This window comes from Egretta garzetta, unplaced genomic scaffold (genome assembly GCF_000687185.1).
Source record: "Egretta garzetta isolate BGI_Z169 unplaced genomic scaffold, ASM68718v1 scaffold38, whole genome shotgun sequence".
NCBI lineage: Eukaryota > Metazoa > Chordata > Aves > Pelecaniformes > Ardeidae > Egretta > Egretta garzetta.
Window position 1 is genome coordinate 1,469,974 of NW_009260667.1, and position 23,329 is coordinate 1,493,302.

Genomic DNA, 23,329 nt, shown 5'->3' on the forward strand with positions numbered 1-23,329 from the left:
TCTTAAAAACATTTGTTCTGATGCGTGGTCCAGGTTCTCCTGTCCAGTATTTAGATTTGCTTTCTGTATGTTGAAGACATTCTCTCTGTAGTCGTCATGTATCTACAAGATGATGATGATTAAAAAACAAAAATGCATAGAAGGACCACCATTAAATAGTACCATTAGAAGGAGATATTTAACACCATCTTAGGTTTTTTCATTATTTTTACTGCCATTTTTATCAGAGTATATAATGTAAGATATAGAACTAAACAATCAGTTTTCGATTCTAATATCTTCATATCTGTATAATTAACTGATACTATTCTCATATTACAGAGCTTACCTTTTAATGCCTGCGTTAGTTATTACTGTGAGCTGGAGTAATCTGCATTTTTACTCCAAGCAGTGAATGGCTGTTTGGTTCTTCTGGTATTATGAAAACATTCATTACTGTGTGTTATTAGAAAGCTTGGGGGGGGGAATGAGCTATTTATTTAGCAGACAAATGTCCCATTCTTTAAAGGAGGTTGAACGTGAGTTTTTTCCTTTCGCCTGGAATTAAGTCCGTGGTGAAATTGAATCAAGATCAGAAAAAGGATCAATTCTAGAGCTGTTAAAATTTTCTATGGAGATTTGTATTTTATCTCCTATTTCTTGTTACACTAGCTATATTTCATGCTTGTGTACAGATTAATGTGCTTTGCTGATAATTGCATATTAAAAATAGATAAATAAATGATTAGCTCATTATGAAATCTGTTGTAGTACCAGTAACTTTAATTATAATTAATCTGCTATGTAAGTAATCCTGAAAAATATTGTGGGATAACATATTGGTATTGCAATTGCTCTCTCATAGTGCTATATGATTAACATTGAAGACCTCAAGGAGGTTGGCCAGGAATACTCCTGGTCTCTGTGACTGTACATTTTCCAAATCTGATCTGAACCAGTAGCTGGACCTATCAGTAGCTCAGCACACAGGTGGAAATCCAAGTTGCTTGCAGAGGGAACAGTCCAAGAAGTCTATCCTATCCTCTAGGACTCAATTTAGGAATTTATTCCACCTTTCAAACTGTCCAGTATTTTTTTCCACTTGTGAAAACAGAGGGAATGTTTTCATTTTATGTACAGACCTGCTTAGTGCTTGCTATTTTTCACATAAATACTATTTTCAGCCTTGTGTCTCAGAATAGGTAATCATTATTGTAATAATCTTTGTGTTTGTCTGTATAATAGACTTTTAGGATTTGTGATTTATGGGTTTTTGAGCCTCGTGTAATAAGAATGCACATATGCAATATTTGCCATTACATCTGAGGCTTGCAAAATCATTAAACTGCAATTTATTTTTTTTTAAAGGCAATGGATTTAACTTCTTTTTAATTAAAAACCTGCTTTTAAAAAGCAGTTCAGCACATTGCCTGAGACACATCCTCAGGAGGTGAAGTGGCCAGGTCTCAGGATTAGCCAGGTCTTGTTTCATTGTATTTTCCTGATTTTTATTAATGAAAAATTAAATTAATATTTTTCCACTGGAAAATTAAGGGTTATCAATTACAAGCAGAAGATTACAATTACTTTTTTTTTTTTTTTTTTTTTATCTTCAGCAGAGCCAAAATTACTAGCACTCAATACTTTCAGACAGCCATGTAAAACTAATGAGCATTTGGAAAACAGTTTCATGACAAAAATGGCTTGTCTGGTGAAGGCAGGGCAAAAATTCCAGCAGCCTCGGTAGTACCAGCGGCTGTCCTGAGAACTTCTGCAAAAATAATAAGACCTCACCTGCCTGAATTTGATCTGGGATGGCAATGGCTGAACAGCCTTGTAACACCACTGCTCTGGCAGCAAGCTAACCTGCAGCAGCGCAGTGCAGGGAGGGGGAACAACCCAGGATTCAAAATTACCTTTGCCCGGAGAAGGCTTTTGGCCTCTGACTGCCCAGTACCATTAAACTGGAGATCTGCAACTAAATTATATATTTGAAGGGGGAAGAAAAATCAAACAAACGCCAGTTCCTCATGATAATGTATAGAAACGGGACTTACTACGCAGCCATCTGTCTTTGTGAAATGCTGTCACCAAGACAACTGACATCTGTTTCCAGTTGGGTAATTAATTCAGGGGGATAATGGTGCATGTTTCATATCGTTGTGATATGAAATCGTAAGTCTCTTGCACGTCTCTTCATAGCCATAATAAACAATTGCTTCCACTGCAGTTGTAGAAACCAGAGAAGTCTTGCATTTAGCAGAGTTGCAGCAAGTCTCGGAGCTGCAGGTGCTTTGCAGCCTCGCCCTTTCCACACACCTGCACTTTGCTGGGCAGTCAGGAAAGGTCTACAAGGAAAAACCCTGCGCTGCTAAAAATATCAAGGGTTTGTGATAACTTAGGGTTGGAAGGAATCAGCAGTTGCAGTCAGGATGAGAACGATTACATAAAGTATCCCTACGTAAAAAAAAAAAAAATGCAACAAAATTCTAATATGGTTTGGACTGGACTTGACTGCATCAGGTATCGGTAAGCCAGCGGGCATTCAATGTCGCAGCTGTGTGGCGCAGCCCTGGCTTTCTTCTGCCTGCACGTTTTGTGGTCCTGACCACAAGAGAGGAGAAAGGGGGGTGGCAGAGATGCAGAGCAGGCCTTTTTCCACAGCTCCCAGTTACTTTGGGTTTAGGGCTGATCCTCTGTGGAGGATAAGATTAACGAGCCCACTTGGTAACCGGGGCTCCCACACCTGCAGCATCCCATGACAGGCGTTAGTGCAGCTGGAGTCCTGGGGCATGGGGGTAGTTATCAGCTCTACAATACAGTGAGGGTAGTTGTTTTTATGAAAGTTTAATGACTCAGGCATATTTACCTTTCAAAATGAGCCAATTATTACACTGTGTACGTGGGGTAGGGTTTTTTAGGCTTTTGTTGTTGTTGTTGCAATGGTTGTCCACTGACAGCAGTTCTCTGGATAGGATTTGTAAAATTTTGAACAGTTGTCCATGCTGGGAATTTATATAGCAAGTGCATTTAATCCATTCTCAAATTTTCAGTGAAACCAGTCACAATGATCAGGTGAGCTGTACTGGTTGGTCTGGGCTTGCTTCCTGGGTATTCTGGGCACTGTCGTGTTTTAGGATTAGCCCTGTGGGGTGGCATTGTGGCAGGAAAGTGGCAATAGCAATGTGTTCTTCAGCCACAATGCCAGATAGCCTGGAGTTTATTCCAATACGACCAGCAGTAAAATGGTTAATAAAATTGAATTTAGCTAGTGTTTCGGGCTGTTTACTTGCAGAAGTAGGAAGATCACACCTTGTGGGCTTGTACTTAACATTTTTTCCTTCTTAAATTCTGAAGTGTCTGATGCTGCCACTAGAGAATTCCTAGTACCATTCTGATCACTCTCTAGTTTTCAACTTTGTAGGAAGTTCCTAGTGTCTGATTGCCACTGCATGTTTAGTCCAGATTGCTTGCACTATTATGGTACTAATTTTACCCCATACAGTAACTTTTCAGATTATTCCAAAAGAAAGGGAATTGATGTCTTGAATTTCAGTAATCTTCATAATACCCATTTTAAAAAATACCGAATAATTATAAAAATACAGTATTGGATCATACCATTCAATAAGAAGAAAAGATCAGGCAGAAGAATGTTGCAGAAGCAATGTTCGGTTTTAGCTGGAATAACTTGTTAATTCCAGCATCTGCACATGCACAGTCATAAGGGAGTTATTGGACTACATGTGTTTGTTTTTTAAAACATCTGTCAGCTAAGTCAGAAATCTAAATGCAAAGTGTTGCATTGGTTACATTTGTGGATTTCTTACATTCCCTAGTGGAATCTCGTTTTGTATGTTAATCACTGGAGAACACGGAGGTAAAAATAGGATTAAATTTGTGTGTGTGTGTCATTTCTTTGGACAAATCACTTGCCCTGTTCTCCTTCAATTCTATTACAACGTCAAATATAAGAAAATACGTGAGATGGAGTTGCATTAGTTTTGTCTTGGGTATCCTGCTGTCGGTGTGGAAGGAGGGATGTCAGGTACAGGCAGTTTTTGTCCCAGTAACAGAATAGGAGGTTGTGGAGGCCCTTAGGCTAGTTCTAAAGGTTTCATGACATGTTGTGGCTGATTCCTACAGCCACACTGCAAAGCTCATTCCATTGCCATATATGAAGTAGGCTGCAATCCATTTGACACAATGCTTTGCTGCATAGCACTTAGGTGTATTGTATAGACTGTCCCTATAGTTCAGTGTTACTATATGTACTCTTATCTGTGTTCATGGGGAGCTAATTTGTGGGCTAAATAAGTGCAAGGCTTAAAGGTTATTTGGTACACAGCATGAAGATATTTTTGAGATACTGCTTTAGGCAACTTCACCATTGCACACCGTTGACCTATATTTGTGATATTTGACATTTTTGATAAATACTGTCAAGGATAATCCATCACAGAACAAGTTTTCAGAATTTCAGGGTGTTTGTTAAACTCTTATAACTCCAACACAGAAGTGTTTCAGAAAACAGTATTTCGTATTTGTAAGTTGAGTAACAGGTTTTCCAAGTAAGAAAATTGGTAGGGCATCCTTTTCCAGAAGAATACAGCTGTCTTCAGTTAATAGAGTATGTGGTCCAGATAAGACTGGGCTACATCTGCCTATTGGCTGAGGACCATATGCTTCTGCAGGTTGCATCTTTAAATCCTTACCACTTCAGATTTGGGGTGAATAACATTTTAATAGAAAAACAACATGTGGAATAAGTTTAGTAGCGCTTACAGTGTTCAAAGATCTGTATTGCTTTCAAATTGAACGCAGTTGTTGAAATAATATAACTATTTAGACCCGTCTGCTGATCTCTTATGTGTGAAGTCCCTCAAGACGCGTGTCCTTTTCTCTCTTGTTGTTCAACAGTGCTGTGAAGTCAAAGAGAATTGCTTTGTGTGGCTTGATATAGCTAATAAGGCAGTCAGAGCGCCGAGGATCTCGAAACAACCCAAGAACTGTGGCTTGACTTAAAAATCTCTGGGTAAATGCTCTTGATGATGGGGAAGCATTAGGAAAAAAGCAAGTTCACTGGAGTGCATTACCTCAGTAATGCTTAAAGCAGCTGTAGTTCATTCACGTGTTTCATATAGTTAAATACGGAGATAAACTGTGTAGCCTTTTGCTTAACATTCACTGTAAGCTGAATACATAACTAAGTCTCCTGCATGCCTCCAGCATTTTTGTGTGTGCTGCGTTATCTCAGCTTCACTGGTGCTTCTCCAGATTTAGACTAACAGGAGAGCGCATAGCAGGCTTGTGGGACCCCGCAGCTTGGGTCTGCTGTGGAACAACCCTGTAAGCTGCCTCTCGGAGGAAGGCCTCGATCTGCTTCATGTCCTAGCCCATCGCTTTGTAGATGCAGGCAAACAAGATGTTCTTGATGTTCAACAATATCAGATAGCACCAAGACATCCAACAGGGGAAGCGAAGACTTCATGTGCCCATGGATTGACAGGAGCTTGCTCACCAGAATAATGGTGGCATGTTGCGGTGCCATATCCTGAGATACCGGATCTAAGAGATGTCGTCGGGGAGTTGCTGGGGTTTGGGTTTTGTTTTGTTTGTTCTCATGAGTGGTAGCTCTTGGCGGTACCACTTAAACTGAGGTAGTTGTTCGCTTAAGAGGTAGCGTTTTCAGGGATTTTTGGGGACTATTACTTTTTCTAAATTGAGTGAGAAATTCCTCTTGACTGAAGGGTGTTGACACACGGTGGTCCTAAATATAGTGGGAAGTACTGTCTTCTGAGAGGGAATGGAGGCAGCTCTGGTGTATGAAACCATATATACAGTCTGGAAGAGTTATGCGAGGACACTGCTGTTTGCAAGCAGAGGCTTGCTTCTACAATTAGGGCTGCTTTACACTTTGAATCCATTGAAGCCATCAAAGAATAGCATAGAAATATGATTTTTTTTTCCCTCCACTAATGCTTCAGTTTCCGACTTGCCGCTTCTGCCCTCTCTGTTTACCTGAGAGCAGTGATGGGTTTGTATGTGGCAGAGACAGAGAGATATAAGTGGGGAGTCGTTGCAGTAAGTTTAGAACACCTTTTGGGCAGCGTTCCTGGAGTTTGGACGAGCACAAGGTATTTGAACCCATCTACTGATTGTCACATTTGTGTGCAGCAGAGATTTTTTTCTTTGCATCTGATAAAAGTACTAGACCTCCAGGACAAAGTTTGTCCATCCTGTGTTTCTTACGCAGGGCTGATTCTACACAATAAGGGAACCCACACATGTTGTTTGGAGGTTACCTGTGAAAGGCACGGTGAATGGATTTAAAAGCAATAACGTTTATTCATTGTGGAGTTCCTTTTTTCACTTCTTGCCCTTTCTAAGCATTTGCTGGCTGTTCCTCACTCTCTTCCTCATCCATCCCGTGAATCCCTGCCATCCTCATCACTCACAGTTTGCCTGCACCTCACATTTCCTTCTCCAGTCTCCTCCTCCCCTTCCCTTGTGTTTGCTCTTGCTCTGCTGCCTTCTCTTCCTGTTTCATTTTCCTTTCCTCCTTACTCATTTTTGAGCCTATTTCTTTTTCAGTTTTCCACATCTGCACCTGCTTTGGTTTCTTTTTGCAGGGCTTTTCCTCTGATCTCAGCTCTCATTTTCTCTGCTGATCGTTAGCCTTGCGCTGCTCCCTGTCCACTTAGCCAGCGCGATGGACTAACTTGCTGAAAGGTTTAAAGAGTAAACGGCTTCACTCCGAATGGATCTTCATTTAATGATTGCAAGATGTTCTTTTTAATGAGGTATTTTTTTTTACTATTTCAGGTCTTGAAAATTAGCTTGATTGGCCACCGGAAGCGCGTTCTGGCATCTTTGGGAGACAGGCTTCACGAAGATCCCCCTCAGAAACCACCTCGGTCAATAACCCTCAGGGTGAGTCCCGATGAAAATTTGTTTGCGTTTCTCAAAAAGCCAGCAAGCATTTCATAACATTCACATCAAAACTGCTTTGAGTGGGGTTCAACTTACCTCACTTCAGAAGTTTACACTGTAGGCATCTTAGGCTGACCTGCTCAGTCGCACCTCCCCGTATTAGCCAGCGGAGATGAATTGACATGTTTGCAGGGTGATTCATCTGACCTGCTTCAGATGTCTACCTTAGGATGAGATAAGTAGTGACTTAGAAGTACCAGCTTATCTTTGCTCAAGAAACGAGCTCAGGACCAGGTGAGTACAAGCTGCACATCTACATTTGCCCACAGGAATCCCAGCCCAGGCGATCAATATTGTAGGAGAGTTACCATTTTCATTCCACGTTTTCAAATGCTTGCACTTACTTTTCAGACATACGCTTTATGCTTTCTTTAAAGCGAGCCTCTTGAAATTGTTGAGATACAAGTGCCATTAAGATGTTTCTGCGTATCAGAAGCTTTGTGGCATGTTTAATTTTCATTTGTATTCACTCTTTCAGAAACCTTCTTGCAATTTCCCTGGGTTTTTTCCGTACATGACCAGATTTAATCTCCTCTCGTTACACCACTGTCACTGGGTTTCTCCAACCCAATGCCTTTGCTTCCTTGCTGTCTGTTACCCTTATCCAGTTGTGGTCTGATGACTCCAAGGGAGTTCATATCAACACTTCTTATTTTGTTATTTTAGGTCACACCTTTTGCATTTGATTGGATCTGATTATTTTCATGGGGCTGCATTTCTGACTAGAATCTCATTTGAGACTAAATTTCCAAATGTCAGAGAGTGTCCGTGCTCCCAAGTTAAATTTCCTGGTGTAAAGAGAAACAGAGAAAGACAGAATGAGGGCTTATTTTTACATAGACTTACAATTTTTGTGACCAGCCTGTTTGCACCCTATTTATTCTCAAATGCCACATATAGACATTTTAGATTTCCCCCCATTTCCCCCCCCTCCCCCAAATTCAACCTAGTCCTAATGCCATGTTGAAAAAGGCGTCACAGGTCTGTAACGTCCTGCTGTAAGGCACATTGCACAAACGTGTGGATATTTTTCTTGGATTCTATTTTTTATGTATTATGTGAATGATTCCTGATGCATGGCAGGTGTTAAAACACTCCCAGGAAAGAGGAATCATTTGAAAGTCGCACATTTTTGCTCATACTTCCAGTGCTCTGGACTGGGGAATTAGTTCCTCTTCAGCAGGTGGGAAAATTTCCACAGCTGATGTTATTGGTTAGGACCGTATATTCTCAGTTAATAGTGAAGAGAAATCTGGATGTCCTCCATCTGTAGTCAAAATGATAAAAAGTGGTCTGCTGCTCCACAGCTAGAGCTACTGATGCGGGCAAGTGCTAAATGTCATTCGATACCTTGTGGTACTGGAGCCTTCACAAAGAATCCTAAGGAGGAAGACATGAGTTTGGATGAGGGTTTTCTTTCCCATCAACTGCTACTGTGCCACTTCACATGAAGAGAGGACATAGTGTTTAGTCTGTAGTTTTTGCAATAATTTTTTAATTTGAAAATTGGTTTAAATAAGCTGTCTGCTGCTGCTAGAAGATTGATTTATATAGAATTATAGAATGGTTTGGATTGGAAGGGACCTTAAATATCATCTAGTTCCAACCCGCCTGCCGTGGGCAGGGGTACCTTCCACTAGATGAGGTTGCTCCAGGTCAGTAGAGAAGATGATAGTTTGTTGTTTAAAGAGTCTGCTTCTGAAGGTCCCTTAGGCATGGCTAACACTTCATCTTTTTTTTTTACTCTTTTTTTTTTCTATTAGCTTCTAAAATATTTCAAAGGAAAAAATGGTTAAATATTGAGGAAAAGGAACAAACATTAAAAATATCGACAAAAATATGTTATTCTCACAATAACTGTGTACTAAGGAAAAGTTATTTTGATTTCAAAGTCATATACTTGAAAGTTAGAAAATGCTGGATCTCAGGTTAACTGTGCAATCTGTCTGTCCTTCCTTGAGTGCATTATAATCTTTAATTACAGGACCAGTTTCCTTGTTATTCATGGAACCCCATCCTCACCCAGTCAGCATTGGAGGCTGGAATTTAAACTGAAGGAACAACAATTTAGGCTGAAACTTTGGAGAAGAAGCATTACAATAGTAATGAGAGTTTAACACAAGAATTAATTAACTAGAGAGAATTCCTGTTTTTAGGAACTGGTCAGACAAACATCTGTGGGGCAGGAGGTGTGCCTAGGCAGCCTGGGGAAGGATTTTTTTAAGCTCCCTTCCAGCCCTGACCTGTGTGGTCCCAGCGTTACGTGACTGGCAGGACTAGGAGGTGGGGATGAAGTGAATTTCGATAGCGAAATACATGATCAGGCATCCCTGCAGGGCATATATCCATGCATTCACAACAGGGTGGGAACGCGATGTGAATACCTGGCGACTAACAGCAGCATGGTACTGAGTACATGATAGCGCCGGCATGGGCATCCATGCCTGGTCTGCTGAGTGTAAAGGAGATGAGAACGTGGGTATGGAGTGAGGAAGAGGAATGAAGGAAGAATGGGAGAGAGACTCGTGGTTAAAGGAATAGCTGTAGCTATGGAAATACCGATTTACACCTGCTTTTGCCACAAAGCCCTTGGATAACGCTTGGTAAGTTATTTAGGTAATTGCCTCATAAGCAGTCACTAATTCTATGTTCCCGACATTCTGCGTATTTGACTGGAGTCGGGAGTCTGATTTATACAAGTGCTGAGCGCACAGTGCTGCAAATTAGATCAATACAAGTGGAGTTTTGAATACAAACACTTGGAAAATCAGGCAATAGATATTGTAATTGGGCATCCAAAGCGCCTGATATTTTTTAACCTTTGTCTGTGTGTCTCAGGCCCCCCGCCCCCGACTGAAGCAGTGATTATAAAATGCCAGAAGTCACAGGGTGTGGTGAAAATAAATTGACTGACGTTTGTAAAGCGCTTACGAGCATCACAAAAATGACAATATTAGTCATCCGATCTTCAGAGCAGGATTTGAATAGAGTTTAGGGAAGGGGTTTGGGACCACAAAATGAAGTGAGAATAAAATACTGAGTACATGATAACTAATGATAACACAGTGCTGCGTATATGACAACATGCTGCACAGTTGAGGATCCATCTGTGCTGCGAAGGACGACTTTGAGAAAATAGCATAAAATCATACAATTACATACTGTTCCATAATGCAGAGGCACTGTAATTCTTTTATTTCTTGACTATGTAATTCTTGCTTGTATTGCCTTGCCAGCAACCTTCCGATAGAGATTTCTGAGTGAATTTCCTCTTTATATGCAGGTTGATAAAACATGAAAAGCTCGATGAGAGCTGGAATCTGTATAACCATTGCACGGTCATCTGTCACTGCGATGTGCTGATGACCCTATTGATCTGCTCACAAGTGGGCAAATTGTGATTCGAATCAGACAGGGGTTACCTACCTGGCTGGAGCGGCAGGTAGCAATCATTGGAAAGGATCTCGTTTGGTGCCCCTGTACTCAGATTTTTCTTCAGGGCAGAAGCATCTGAACCATCGAGTCAGAATTGGGCCCATGGAAGAGCTGGGGGTAGGCTTTAGACGTTATGCCTCACCAAGCCTTCTGAGTGTGAGCAGATTACAGCTTTTCAGAAGCTTTTAACTGGGCCAAATGTAGGTGGATTTTCCTGAAGGAGGGAAAAAGACTATTCCTAAGAGGAAAACACTCCTTTCTTTGCCCTGGGAAATGTCAAGTGCTTGTCTCAGATCATAGGAAAGCTAGAGAACTAAAAAACAACAAAAACAAAATCACAGTTAATTAAAAGTTGCTAAACAACTATATATCCCTGGTTTTAGTCAACCACCATGGAAAATACTAATCCGTTATTGTGATTGCAAGGAATAATGTCATGTAGACTCCTACATTTCAAATATTAACATCAGATGTTACTATCGCTTGAACGGATACATAGAATTGCAACTTCCCTTTCCATTTGGAAGAGATTACAGCTCTCTGATTTCTTACACCAGATCATGTTTCTTAACAGCATGGAGTAAAGTACCTTGATGCTTTTCAGAATTAGGTTTGCTTCAATGTAATCGTGCGTGAAATATCCACTTTAATTCTTTTTTTAAATTAAAAGGCAGGGGTTTTTACCCTCCACACACGCTGGAGCAGTTCTTTGCTTCCTCTGGTATCTTCAGGTCCCTTCTTGTTGTTCAGTATTAAAATACAATGTAGGTAATTATAGCAATAGGTAATTTAGACAAGGTCTGCGCTGTGCAAACACACTCCTGGGTACGTTCTGCCTCCAAAGAACTTAATATCAGAGAAATCTCTAGTGTCAGATAAATTGAGCCCAGTAACCTACATCATGAGAGAGGAATGTGTTTCCCTCCCAGTTGCTGAGCCAGTGTTCGCCAGTCCCCGCTGGGGCGGTTACGTGGGCAGACTGGCCGACTAGTGCGCTGTGGCTCTGCTCCTGCTGACTGCAAACTCCAAGGCAGCGTTGAGCGGTGGAGCTGGGCACCAGCATTTGTAACTGGGGTTTGAACAAGTGGTGTGACGTGCACGAGGAATAGGTGTTTCCAAACATACGTAGGGGTGGCTGGCTGCGAGCGGCGTAGTGGCAGATCCTGGTAAAATGTATGATCGGGAGGCCGTGTTTAGCTGTTTCTTGGATAGGGTTCATGTAGCAGCTGGCTGTGGTATTTACACCCTGATGGATACAAGGTCACAGTTCAGCACAGATTACAAGAAAAGCCTGGTAAAAAAAATCTGTGCTCTGATGCTTTCATGCATTCTAGGAATTGTTACTTAGCTTGTTTCTGATATCCAGTACTTAAACCGCTGTTCTGCAAGCAAGACCTATAAAAATTGCAAACAAAATGTCTATATTTTGTAAATGTTCTTGCATGTCTTTTTTTTCCAGCAAGAGATGTTGCTAGAGTTCAAATCACTTTCAAATCACTTTCAGTGCTCAGAGTGGCTGCTCAGAAGTGCTGAGAATGTATTTCATCTTACAAATAGCTAGTCCTAAATCATGGCTTTATTTGGGCCTTGACAAGAAGTAACTCATGGTTTTATCTCTCCAGCAGTCCTAGAAAGGAGTATATATTACACAAGGAGGTTTTGGAGAGGGAATTTGCCACTAGTTCATGTAAATAGTGAATTATTTTTCCTTCCACATGGGCTCTGCAGCTTAGGTAGCAAATCTCAAAAGTTCATCCGCAGTAACCTCCACTTCAGTAATTGTTCCTTAATTTTTTTTTTAGTATGAATAATTCAAATACGCTTTTAAATGTGTGGTTTGAAGTCAGCAATATGCTGTTGTGCTTATGCTGCATTTTTCTCCTCTCTGTCCAGGAACCCAGTGGTAACCACACTCCTCCTCAGTTGTCTCCATCACTTAGCCAAAGCACTTTCACTACTGGTGGCTCCCTGGACGTTCCCCACATTATCATGCAGGGCGATGCAAGGAGAAGAAGAAATGAAAACTATTTTGATGATATTCCCCGGTCAAAGCTGGAGAGGCAGATGGCACAGGTAGGGTTAAAACGATGCCATTGAAAGGCTGCACCTTGCTGCAATTGATCACAGAACTAATCCTAACCATAGCTGTGGGTCATATATGAAGGCTGAATTCTAAACTACAAAGACTGACAATTTCTCCAAGCTGTCTGTTCCAGTTCTCTATATTTCAAATAGTGTAAGTTGGTGTGCAGTTTCTCCTGAGAGGTGGAGTTTTGGGGGTGTTTAGGTGCCTGGAGGCTGAGATGAAGGTGCCTCCTGCGCACCAGAGCATGTAGGCTCCCACCGGCACCGACTCTGCCTCTCGTTTCTGTAAGAAGGTGCAGATTCCTCAATTTCTGAGCAACCTAGATAAAAAAAAGCTGACATCAGTTCACTGCCAGAAACTCAGAGGACTTGGGGAGGGGGTGATTGCTGCGTTTATTAATGGAGAGGGCCAGCATTCTGCTAAACTCTGTCATCTGGGGATGTATCTTGACTGCTTAAAAAAAGATTTAACTGTGCAACAGCTCATTTGAGCATCGCAACAGTGCTGGACTCAGCTGGATGTTAAATCAAACTGTTCATGAAAGAAAGCCTAAAGTAGCCTCCATCTCTAATTTTTTTTCTCCCAACCACAATAAGAGTACTGATAATTTTAAATCAAGCATACGTTGACCAGAGCGATGTCTTGTACGATTCTAAAGGGCAGTAAAGTGCAGCTTGGACAGCCTGTTGGCTAAAATGCTTTAGGATGAGCTCAGCTGGTTTTGCTGGTACATACCATGAAAGACAACCAAGTCTTAAGCCGTGCGGTGCTTTGTAGCGCATGTTGGAAATAGGGCTTTGATTTGCCGTCTGAAGCAGATGGGCAGCCGGCGCGGTTCCTGGAGCGACTCGCTCCACCAAGGAGCAGGTTGCTGCATGCTGCCCTGCATGAGGCTTCCCAGCGGTTCTCTGCTTGCCACAGCCCAAAATAGAGCCTCTATCCAAAATTCAGCCTCAAAATGGAAACAGCTATGCAAATAACTGTGTTATGGTTAACATAATGAACAAAAGGCTGCAGTCTCTCAGCTAATTGCATGAACAAGGAGAAGTAATTAAATAAACAAGCAAAGCAAGGTGCTGCCGTTACCTGGGAACACAGAAACAAATTGAATTCCATTTGTTCAGAGGACATTTCTAGGGAAGGGAAATTGCATTTGGTTGGGTGGGGCTGTTTCCTTGCCTTTTTTTAATCTCCTAATTTTCTACTGTATAATCTTATTGTACAGAACTAAGGGGAAAGTTGCCTAGTGAATGAGCTTGTTTTCAAACCAAAGCCTGCTGGGTTTTTGTGGCAAGAAAAAGGTTGAGCTGATGTCCAGTACGAAAAAGCCCAGTTCTTAACATGAAAATATTTCTTTGAAAGTCATGAAATTTAGCTGTTTGAGCATGAAATATGCACTCGCTCATGGCTGAGTAGACTGGTTCATCTACTTAGCTCATTTTATCACTTGGTTCACAAATCCCTATTCTCACTTCCTCTTTTAGTCACTAACATTAAAGAAAGAAAAACAACAAATACAACCCCCCAAAACATACTAGCAATTCTTACTGTCTTCTTTTCACTCTTTTATTTTCCTGTTCAAAGTCCTGATATTCCAAAGAGGTATGACACACTCTCATATATGGCACCTGGAGATTTTCTCTGGGCTGTTAAAAATTACTTTTCCAGAAAGACTGTGATGTGTTGCATATCCAAAGAAAAAAACTGAGCAGCTAATACTTACACCACTCCAAGCCACTTTAAAACCAATTAAGTGCTGGGATTTTTATTTTTTGTGGGAGTGCGTACCCACTGAATGAATGACTTCAGTGCCTTCTCTCTTAACTTTCACTGTGGAATATAGCAGCCATCCTTTGGGACTCCAAAGGGGAAAATAGATTCAGATTAAATCCATAAAACAGCATTTTGTGTTAGTCCCTGAACTCCAATCTGTTTGGAGTCTTTCTCAGCTCTGCCCCCAAATTCTGCACTCCTGATGTATGTAAAATTCCCTTTGACTTTAATGGGTAAGTCAATGACTCCCTCTGGTGATCATTCTCACTAAATTGGACTCACCCCATTAAGAGGCTAATCAGGGATTCTTCAACCATTCTAGCCCAAAAATAGATTTCTAAATTTATTTTTTGCAATATGTGCTTTGCTAAAGTGAACTATATTTCCTTCAATCTTTTACCCCAAAGCCCCTTTGAAATTAAAGGTAAAATAATTGTTTCTGGAAAATAGAGGAGATTCAGCTGATTCCTAACATGAACCTTCTGCTCCATGGTTTGTTTTTCTTTAATCTAGCAACTTCCTCCGTGCAGTTTGAAGGTTCCTTTGGCTCATGACAGATCAACACCAACTTCTGAGCTGATAACCAGTCCGGCTTTTCAGCTAGAATACCTCTCACAAACAGAATGATCTGGAGGGATTGTTGGAATTGCTTTGAGGACATCCTTCGTCTTAACCCTTTCTTTGCTAGGCTGTTTGCATGCTGCTGTATGAATCTGCATGTTTATTGGATGCTATAGTAGACAGATGTGCATAAAGATATCTTCAATGCTGTGATTTTTTTGAAAGGATTTTAGGTGTGTTCTTGACAATGAGATTAATGGTTATTTTTATGGACTTGAAGATTGAGGCCAACACAGTATTGAGAGCTTATTCATGGTATTGCTTTCATGAACTTGATTTTACTTCAGAAATGTTAGGATAAGACTATTTTTAGCTTCAATTTAGAATCTAAAATCTGAAGGTATTTTGAGAAAATGATGAGATCCCATGTTTCCATCTTTATTATGGCCTGTGTTTTCACTAAACTTTTACATGGGGCTCATCAAGCACGTTGATCTTTGCATCAGGTATCAACCAGTGTTTGTTAAAACAATGAGCACATCAGTTTAAATCTGTTTTCCTTTGATCTGGAAAATGGGTTTAAACAATTCTCGAAACCATAATCAAATCTGCTTGTAAGTAATACAACACTTTGTTTCCTGGAGGAAGCACTGATTTGAATTTACTTCATGTGGGTGGTTTTGTCTCAAGGCCAGCATGTACCTTCATTCGCAGTTCCCTAGCAGCCTGTTTGTGACCTAAGAGGGGAAGATCCTAGTATAAACAATGAGTCTTGCCAATTTAGATTCCCCACCAGAATAGGTTTGGTCATCCAACTCTCCAGTTGGTCATCCAACTTTGAAAGTCTTTGACATCTGGTTGGAAAAATCACAACTGCTGTAAAGGTAATACAGAAGGTTGTGAGATGGTTTGTTTTCAAAAAAAAAAGGAAAAAAAGTCCAGAAAGGATTGAGTAGTCTGAGTCATCTTTGACTGTGGATGTTGAATTCTGAGCCTGCAAACCATAGATTAATATGATCAAATTAACATAGTTTAAAATAGCTGAGGTTGCTCTTAAGATTGCCTAAACCTTTAAAATAGAACTGAAATCATACAGGCAAAGCCTAAGGACTTTGGAACCAAATCAATAGGAAGAGTCCCACTGAAGGCATTGGGCTTTGCATTCACCCCTGAAATCATGGAGGCGGGGGGGGAAAAGGGGGGGGGGGAGGGGAATATATATATTTGCAGGGAAGAGCTTTGGAGGTTAAAAGGAAGCATAACTAAGTTCATTAAAATATACCAATTAAAATTTCAGGCCTTTAGCATTTGTAATTCTTCAGGCAGCAGAGAAGTTTTAGGTACTAATAGCGGCTGTTGCTATTTATTGCTCCAGCCAGCGCCACACGGTGCTTGCAGCCACCCTGGTCCATAAGACCTCTTGCTGTGGTGTTCAGAGCACTGCACCCTGCCCCGAGCTGAGAGCAAGGGCCGAAAGCATCCTCCCCGCGGCAGGCAGGCAGGGAGGTGCGGGGAGCGCCTCTGCCCACGCCGCTCTTTGCAGAAGCAGAGCTGGGTCAGGCATCACCCCGATGCCGACGCACGCTCTCCCCACGGGGCTGAACCTGCGGTGCACCCCGGGATGGGAGAGGTCGGTCATTTCGGGAGGTGGTGGGCGGGCGCCTCTTTAGAGCTCTAGAGAAAGCTCCGGGCTGTGTCTGCCTCTGGGAGAAAAAAATGGTGATGAGTCAGAGTAAGCTTTCTGGTAGGATAAACCTAGTCATGGCCCGTATGGGGGGCACCCCAGTGGGCCGTGATGGAAGGAAGAGAATTGTTTAACATCTTGGAGAGTTGGAAAAATTATTCACAAAGGCTGGCAAGAGTTCTTTCCCAGAGATGCTGAACCCAGACTTAATTTTAAAAGCCTTTCTGGGTACTTTGGTCCCAAGGTCTGAGGGCTCTTACTATTTTATTTTATTTATTTTTCTAAAACACAGGATAACTTAAATGTAAGGTCGTTGTAATGACTGGGTAGTAAGTTTGAAGTAAAGCTACCCTGATTGTTGGGATTCTGCCTTGTGACATTATTTTGTGAGATAGATGATACAGAAATTCATTGCAGGATTAGGATTGATATGGAGGAGACAGTCATTTAAATGGAGTTAGTACCAGAGATCCTTTATCTACAATAGAGGAAAAGTGTAATAAAAACAAGAGACAGAACTAACGGAGGCAGATTTATAGGAAAACTGTGAAATAATTTTGCTGCTTTCTGAAATAATACCTTTAACTCAGTAATAGCTTCCAAATACTTCACAGATACTAAGCATTCGTATTGTCAGTGCACTGTGAGGCTATGTGGTTTAAAATCATGTTTTCCATTTTACAGCTAAGAAAATTGAGGTACAGAGATGTTGGAGGTTGGCTAAGATGGCACTGAAAGTTTGAAGGAGCCAAAAATAAAGCTCTGGTCTCATAAGACCCACCTTTAGTTTTTTAACTTTCAACCACAGTACAACATTTTTTTATTTGCTTGTTTCCTGTTTGTTTTCCTGTCTCCTTCTCTGCTTTGGAAGGATTTAAAGATTACAGTGAATGAAAGAAAATATGCCCAGGAGAATATTGGGTTGTAAGATGAGATTATCTAAGAAGCAATAAGAATGGGTTTTATCAATGGTGGAAATTACTGTTGACATAACAGAATTCTTTACTAGTAGATTTAAGAAGCAATAAATACAAAAATACGGTTGTCTAGATTATTTCAGTCTGTTGTTATTTCTAAGGTTTCTTCCATTTTTTTATAAGCATAAAATAGTGTGTGTTGTGAGACTGAACAGACAGCCATTTTAAAGACAAGTATGTAAAATCCAAACAAAATGCTATAAGGTTCATATTTTTAGGTGCATTTTATTTTTAATATGCAAAGACGACTGAGCTGTGGAGACCTTCAATTTAACATCAAAAGAAAAATGCTTAAGTGAATCTATTTTTATTGCATGGTATAGATGTTACTGACAGTTGTCTTTTTAATTCAGATAGATATTAATGCCATAGAGGGCTCTATCTTAAACTGTAAATTTCAGCAAACTTTCATCTATAATTCTCTTGAGTATTGTGGATTTAATGGACAAGTAAACTGATAAAGACATTATGAAAAAATCTAAGTAATTTCTGCCTGAATAGAAAGATACAATTTTTTCAAGACTGTTACGGAAGCTAGCATTTTAGAAGTCGTGGGATGTAGATCATACCTACATGCTGCTTCAGCATATGGAATTAAGGACGCCGCTTCTATATTTGGTATTAATGATCCAAACTAAAGCCATAAATACTACACCGAGAAGGGGACAGATGTTCTTTCAAGATGGGGACAGATGTTCTTTATTAATTTACTGATTTTGACACTCAGTCTTGTGAGCTTAGAAGCTCTACATTGGAAAGATTGTATGAAAAATGGAGGAGGATTGTATGAAAAATGGAGAAGACGAGGTAGTTTCTACTGTCAAATAAACTATTCTTACTGAAAATGTGAATATTTCAGAGTCAAAGCTGAATTTTAATATCTAACATTGACATTTTTGAGCTGCTGGAAAGTAGTTGTACTTAGAGTTTGGGATGCTCTTCTGAAAGAGCCCACTTTTTTGGTGTTGGTTTTTGTGGCTAAAATGTAGATACCTGTACCTAATGTTCAGGGACCAAAGTCTCATAATCTGTGCTGGTGGTATTTGTCCAGAAATTTATGTCCTCTATGCAAGGGTAAAAGTCTGGAGCATACTTGTAGCTGGCAGCACCAGCAGAAGAGGCTTGGCAGGTCACTGCGGGGCCAGAGCTGTGGCGGCCGAGCTTCACCTCCAGGAGCTGGGCAGAGCAGCCGCAGCCTTAGCAAACCCTTGGGAAGACCCTCGGTCGGTCCTCCCCAGCTGGAACCCAACTGCTGTGTTACTGGATCGGAATCAAATGAAAAGTGACTCCCTATCGGAGAAGGTGGCCATCGCATGAAGGAGGGTGTCGGAGAGAAGCACAGCTGTGTTATTAGTCTTTTCTCATCAGTGGAAGATGTGCAATTATGGCTCTGCATGGAGGAAGAGGTGGAGGTGCACAGGACCTAGAGTATCGACCCCAGTCAGCTTTCCTTCTCACTCTGCCGCCGATATATACTTATCCTAATAAGAAATGTTATTTCTAATTTCTGCTTCTCTAAAAGAAATACGAATTTCAGATTTCTCTCCATCTCTGAAGATCTTGTTTTCAAAGGAGGATCTGCAATTATTCCTGCCAGTAAGACAAGCTCTCCCCAGAGCTTTGGGAACATGCAGGGAAGCAACATCTATTGAGACAGCACAACTGCTCTCCCACAGTCCTAAGACATTTGGAATGACTATTACAAAAGGGGCCAGACAGCCCCATTCATCCAATTTTCATTTGTTGCTTTCAGCTGCTGCACCTTTAAAGATTGTTCGCCATGCCAAAAGTGATTTTTCTGGGATTTGATCCAAAATTCTCCTCATTTCTGGAGCTAGACTGAATTATAGTTAGCGAGTTAAATAACGTGCATCAGAGGGAGCCGGGTTTGCTGCTGTTGCTCTGCTTCCCTCCTGCGCCTTGCTGGGGCTGCAGCACCAGGAGATGGGAGCAATTTCCCAAGGCTCAGCCCTGCGGTGAGACATGGAGGGAGAGGCGGTGAGGGAATAAGCCCAGAGGTTATGTTCAGCAGCTCCTCTTCTCCCCCTGCACCAGCTCTGCGATGAGGGCGAGCCTTTCTGGGGAGAGGTGGAGAAGGCAGGAGAAGATCAGGAGTCAGCCAATAAACTTCTTGGACCAGCTTGGGGACCCACATTTACCCAACCAGGGCCATGCCCTGGTGTTTTCTAGACTTCTATTTCTTGTTGCTGCTCTTTGCCGGATTGTGTATGCCTCCATCCTCCTTGAAGCTCAGTGGCTGAAACTGGATGCCTCTCCATGTGAGGCCTTGCTGGTGGCTGCGTATGGCACAAACGTTCCCTCCCATGTCTTACAATATGCTACTTTTTATTAAATACCTCCTTTTTTATTTAAGAGAGGGGAGTTCAGCAATGGGCTACCAAGATGGTTGGGAGCTGAAGCACTTGCCCTCTGAGGAGAGACTGGGAGACCAGAGCTGGTTGGTGAAAAGGTGACTTTAGGTACCAAAACTGAAAGAGGGAAGGTGCTGGCTGGATGGCAAGAGAAACTTCCTCCCCAGGAGGACAGGCAAGGCAGGGGCTGCTCCCAGAGTCTGTGCAGTCTCTGTCCTTGGAGGTTTTCAAGACCAGACTGGATGAAGCCCTGAGCAACCTAGTCTCATCTCACAGCTGATCCTGCTTTGAGCTGGGGTTGGAATGGAAACTTCTTGAGCTCCCTTCCAACTTGAATCATCCTGTGATTTATTTACTTGTTCTTTTGCAAGAGCACTGATATTTTATTTGAAATCTGCTAAAACTTCCAAATCTTTTTGTGTCCTCTCCCCACCTCCCCGCTAAATTGCTCTCCTAATTTATTTGCTATTTTATTTATGTATTTAATCTTATTTTCCCCAAGGAATACTCTTGCCTTATGGAATTTCATCTGACTGATTTCTGTAGTTCATCAAATCCATTTTCAGTTTTTGCCCTGTTCTGAAAGGTCCTTGACTCCTGGATCCTCCCCAGAGAGCCTGAGCTCTCCTCCAAGCCATGGCAATGGAGCATGTTCCCTCGGCATGTTCCAGTCCACTTGTGCTTCAATATCGATAATTATTATCTAACCATGCATTTCAAATCCTTGTGCAACCACTGCATTTTGACTGAAGCTAGTTTGTGTGAGGGGCATGCCACGTGTCGCCGCTTCAGGAGTCTCACCATTGGTGTCCAAGTCCTGCTGGGCTTCTCCTTGCTGCTGCTGGTTTAGTTGGCCAGTTTTCTACCAGAGGAAAGAAATTTGATCTGAGTTGATTCACACTGAGCAAGCTCGTTATAAACATCTTGAATTTTTCTTGGCCCACAGAAGCTCTGTCGGGTAACACATGGCAGGCAATATTACACTTTTTCTTCGTTATCCTCAATAACATATACATAGATATACACACATACATGCGCATATTCCTAAATGTTTTGACCAGGGGATGGTGACTGGATTTTTAAACAACTTTTCTAGTAACTTGATGGTCCCTGCCATTAGGCTGACTGTAACTTTCCGAAACTTCCTTTTCTCCCTTAAATATTCTTTTAGCCCTTCTTTGGTCCTTTCAGTATCTTCTATGACTTTCTGAGGCTAATTGCTCCTAGTTTAGGTAAATCTGTGACATCTCCTAAAGTGCTAGTGCATGAAGTTCATTAAGCTGGCTGAATACATCGGGACTGCCTTCCACCCAGCTCCTGTTTCTTCTGCGGATGCTGTCCAGGTATTCTTTCCTGTTGCTTTCCTCCTTTCTTTCCTTGGAGAGTATATAATTTCCATGATCAATCTTACCGGTTTGCGATCACTTTCAGTACAGTCACTCTCTGTCTCAGATTATCAACTGAGTCTTCCCTGTCTGTAGGACTGAAGCCTAAAGTAAGTTCTCCTTAGATAATTCTATTCACCTGATGAAAGTTGTCTCCAACACAGCCCATGACCTTGAAGACCTGAATACATACTGTCCTACAGCTTTTCCAGTAAATATATGAGTAATTAGAAAGACTTGAAGCAGATGAAGATGTACAAACACTTTGTAATGTGATCGGCTACGTGACTCTACACCAGGTATCTGAAATAATTACTCACTATCGTCTTCTGTCACAGAGGAAGTTAGCAAGAAGAATAAGAAATTTTATTTCTTACGTGAATGTGTTTTCTTGAAATCAAGCAGGTCAAGTTAAATAAATAGAAGTGAAAATGTCCTTAATTCTTTTTTAAAAGACAGTCATGAAGTGGTTAGGAGACCATGTCAGAACCGCGACTGCTGGGAGGGGAAGGGAGGTGGATGAGTGGAGAGCAGGTAACGCGGAGGAGCCTCGCCTCCCTCCATCCCTCCCTCTCACTCCGTTAACCAGCCACCCCTATCAGGCGTAGCAGACAGCAGGAGCTGCGTGGTGCAGGCCGTTCCCTTTCCCCCTTCCTTCCCCCCTCCCACTTCTCAGATTTGTGTCCCACAGTAACTAGATGGCGAAATCCTTCACGCGTGGGACATCTATAGCTATCACAAAAATGGTATCATAATAGCAGAGTCTTGTTGCGATGTCACACACAATAGGAGCAATTAGCCTCAGAAAGTCATAGAAGGCGTGCATTTCTCTTTTGGGAAGAGTAAGATAAGCGCATGTTTGGCACTCATCAGGCAAGAGCTGATGCTACTTTTTTGCTCTCCTTTACCATATTACTCAGGCAAATGTTCTTTGTTAAACTCTCTTTTTCACAGAACCTTCTGTGTCGGTGGTATTAAGTGCCCAAGTGTATTTGTGTTTATTATGGTGGAAGTGCATGCACAGATTGGATTCTTTTCCTTTTTTCTTGAGGGCATATGTTTTGGGAGCTAAAAATTACGAGTGCTTGAAGCCTAATCACAATTCTCCCTCCTATTGCCTATTTTCTGGCCTCAGATACTCACTTAACCTTTTTCCTTTCCTTGGTTCCTTCTTCTTCAGCACAGGGGTATGCAACTTTAAGTACTTCTCCCGGGGATTTCATAATTCATTAAAAAATTTCAGCACTTTGAAGACATAAAATATGTATATAGTAAATGCTAAATATTTTTACAGTGGTGCAAGGCAAAGGTTGGTTTCTGAGTTTGAATTCATTACCTTCCATAAAATTAATGTTCCTTCTGTACTGCATTTCAGTACCTTAGTCATTCAAACATTAATGAGTGCAGAACTGAGTAATAAGTTTTGCACTGCTGCCCTTCTGACTGGGTGCTCATACAGTCGTGGGAAATTCTCGGTCTCTGCTGGTCTGCTTGATTTATTATTGATTTAATAAATCAAGTCGTCTGTATTTAAAGATGATTTAGCTTAATCCTAGGTCTTCCGAACCTTTCATTCTGGAGATAGGTCTGTGTGGTGGGGACAGTTCACTCGAACAGTCCTTGGAGTCAGAGACCTGGACTCAGAACTTCTCTCTCACAGGTGAGTGCTCCAAACATCTGCTTTTATGCACTCTTCTTTCTCCAAAGAATTAAAAATAATGAGAAGGGCTTCCCTTCATTTATAAAAAGGGTTGAAGACAGCCTATCTTCTCCTGCTTTAACCTATGAAAGTGGAAGGTGAAGTCCAAGGTGTGAATTCCCCCAGTCAGGGAAGGGCACCCAACTGAGAGCTCCCAACCCTTCGGGGGAGTGCGCTCACCCGTGAGTTTATGTTTGGGAGAAGATGAGCTGGGGAGGGAGGGGAGGGGTGGGTACCATCAGCACGCATAAGAAAGGATTGATTCCCTGCCCTTTTTTTAAATGGAGCAACTTAAAGCTTGCACGCCAGCTTACCACAGTGTTGCGTTACCCGTTCCCGAGTTCGCACCAGAGCAGCCGATAGACGTATCTGGTGTACTTATGCG

The 23,329-nt window shown here is 41.6% G+C and overlaps 1 protein-coding gene across 3 annotated transcripts in view; it reads left to right on the forward strand.

The window, feature by feature from the left end:
* ANKS1B (ankyrin repeat and sterile alpha motif domain containing 1B) overlaps positions 1-23,329 on the forward strand; it is a 449,446-nt gene that overhangs the window by 390,585 nt on the left and 35,532 nt on the right. For all 3 annotated transcript variants that reach the window (XM_035901046.1, XM_035901047.1, XM_035901048.1), the window contains 2 exons: positions 6,805-6,912; positions 12,301-12,480. In XM_035901046.1, coding sequence (XP_035756939.1) covers positions 6,805-6,912; positions 12,301-12,480 — 288 coding nt within the window. The remainder of the gene's footprint in view (positions 1-6,804; positions 6,913-12,300; positions 12,481-23,329) is intronic.